Source organism: Rhea americana, unplaced genomic scaffold (assembly GCF_003343005.1).
Source record: "Rhea americana isolate MKP2758 unplaced genomic scaffold, rheAme1 scaffold_784, whole genome shotgun sequence".
Taxonomy (NCBI): Eukaryota; Metazoa; Chordata; class Aves; order Rheiformes; family Rheidae; genus Rhea; species Rhea americana.
Window position 1 is genome coordinate 5,457 of NW_028186961.1, and position 1,624 is coordinate 7,080.

A 1,624-nucleotide genomic window follows, 5' to 3' on the forward strand; every position below is an offset into this window, starting at 1 on the left:
GGACGCCCCGGGTGCGCGGCCCCGCGGAGCAGGGGAACGGCGCACCAGGGACTGGGCTGCCCGGGCAGCAGGCAGCAAGCAGTGCAGTCCGGCGGAGGGGCCCGTGGGGCGCAGCGCCCCGGTCCCTTACTTGGCGAGCAGGCTCATGAGGTAGGCGGAGGTGTTGGTGTCCAGGCGGAGGGGCGGCACGGTGACGTAGGCTGCGGCGTGGAACCAGTCCTGGTGGTAGTAGTGCAGCCCGGTGAGCGTGGCGTGCGCCGTGGTCGTCTCCGCGTACACCACCTTCCCTGCCGGGACGGAGGCAGGCCGTGGGTGCCGGCGCCCGCCGGCGTGCGGCCGTGCGAGGGGAGGGCGTGCAAGGGCGCCCGCACCGCACCCCCCCTACCTTGCATCTTGGCGGCGGCCACCACGTCCCCTGCCGACATGCTGGAGACGTTCACCAGGTAGACGGGGCAGTGGGTCTGCGGGGAGCGGGGTCAGTGCCGCCGCGCCACCCCACGGCGCCCCGCACCCCGCGATCGACGCTCCGGGGTTGCAGGACCCCCACGSCGGGTTTGCACGGGCAGGTGTCCCCGCGGCGCGTGCTGCCCCCCGGGCCGCAGCGGGGCCTTGGCCGCGCACGGCTCGGGGCAACTCACCCTGTTGGCGATGGTGATGACGCGGTGCGTGGCCTCGGCTTCCAGCTGCGGAGAGAGCGGGTGCTGAGCCGCCRGGCACGGCAYGGCACRGCACGGCACAGCACAGGGTCAGGCCCGGCCAGGAGCAGGCCGAACCGGGGCCACCGTGCGGGACGGGGCACGGTGCCGGGAGCAGATCCAGCACCGGGGCTGCACAGGGGCATTCGGGGTCCTGCTGTGACCGGGCACTGTGCTGGGTGCTGCCTCGTGCTGCACTGGGGGCATGGGGCAAGGATGGGGCGCAGACGGGTGTGCGGGTGAGTGTATGGGCAGGGGCACGGATGGGTGTGCAGACGGGTGCACAAAGGGGTGGTGTGCGGACAGGGGTGCAGGTGGGTGCACAGGGGGGAATGCGGACGGCTGCAGATCCGCRCACGGATGCACGTGCAGAAGGATGCACAAACGGATGTGTGGACGGCTGCAGAGCCGTGCATGGATGCACGTGCAGGAGGGAGCAGAAAGAGGCACGTGGATGGCTGCAGATTTGTGCACAGATGCATGTGCAGGAAGGAGCAAAAATGGGTGTGTGAACGGCAGCAGCTCCGTGCACAGACGCATGCACAGGAGGGAGCACACACRGGCWYRYGGATRGCTGCAGAKYCGTGCACAGRYGCRTGTGCAGGAGGGAGCACACACAGGCACAKGGATGGCTGCAGACTCGTGCACAGATGCACGTGCAGGGGGATGCACAAAGGGGTGCGTGAATGGCAGCAGATCTGCGCACACACGCGCGGGCAGGAGGGAGCACAAGCAGGCACGTGGACGGCTGCAGATCGGTGCACAGAGGCGCGTGCAGGGGGATGCACAAAGGGGCATGTGGACAGATGCAGACCCGCGCACGGGCGAGTGCGGGAGGATGCCCGGTGGCACGCAGGGGCCCGGCGCGCGCGGGGGGCTGCCGGCAGCGTGCCGGCCGGGGCAGCCGCCGCGACCCACCTCCTCAGGCC

At 71.1% G+C, this 1,624-nt stretch overlaps 1 protein-coding gene across 1 annotated transcript in view; it reads right to left on the reverse strand.

Moving 5' to 3' along the window:
- DPYSL5 (dihydropyrimidinase like 5) overlaps positions 1-1,624 on the reverse strand; it is a gene marked incomplete at its 3' end in the record, with an annotated part of 9,969 nt that overhangs the window by 2,540 nt on the left and 5,805 nt on the right. The window contains exons 2-4 of the mRNA XM_085322529.1: positions 639-683; positions 386-461; positions 131-287 (exon numbers count right to left, since the gene is read on the reverse strand). Coding sequence (XP_085178655.1) covers positions 131-287; positions 386-461; positions 639-683 — 278 coding nt within the window. The remainder of the gene's footprint in view (positions 1-130; positions 288-385; positions 462-638; positions 684-1,624) is intronic.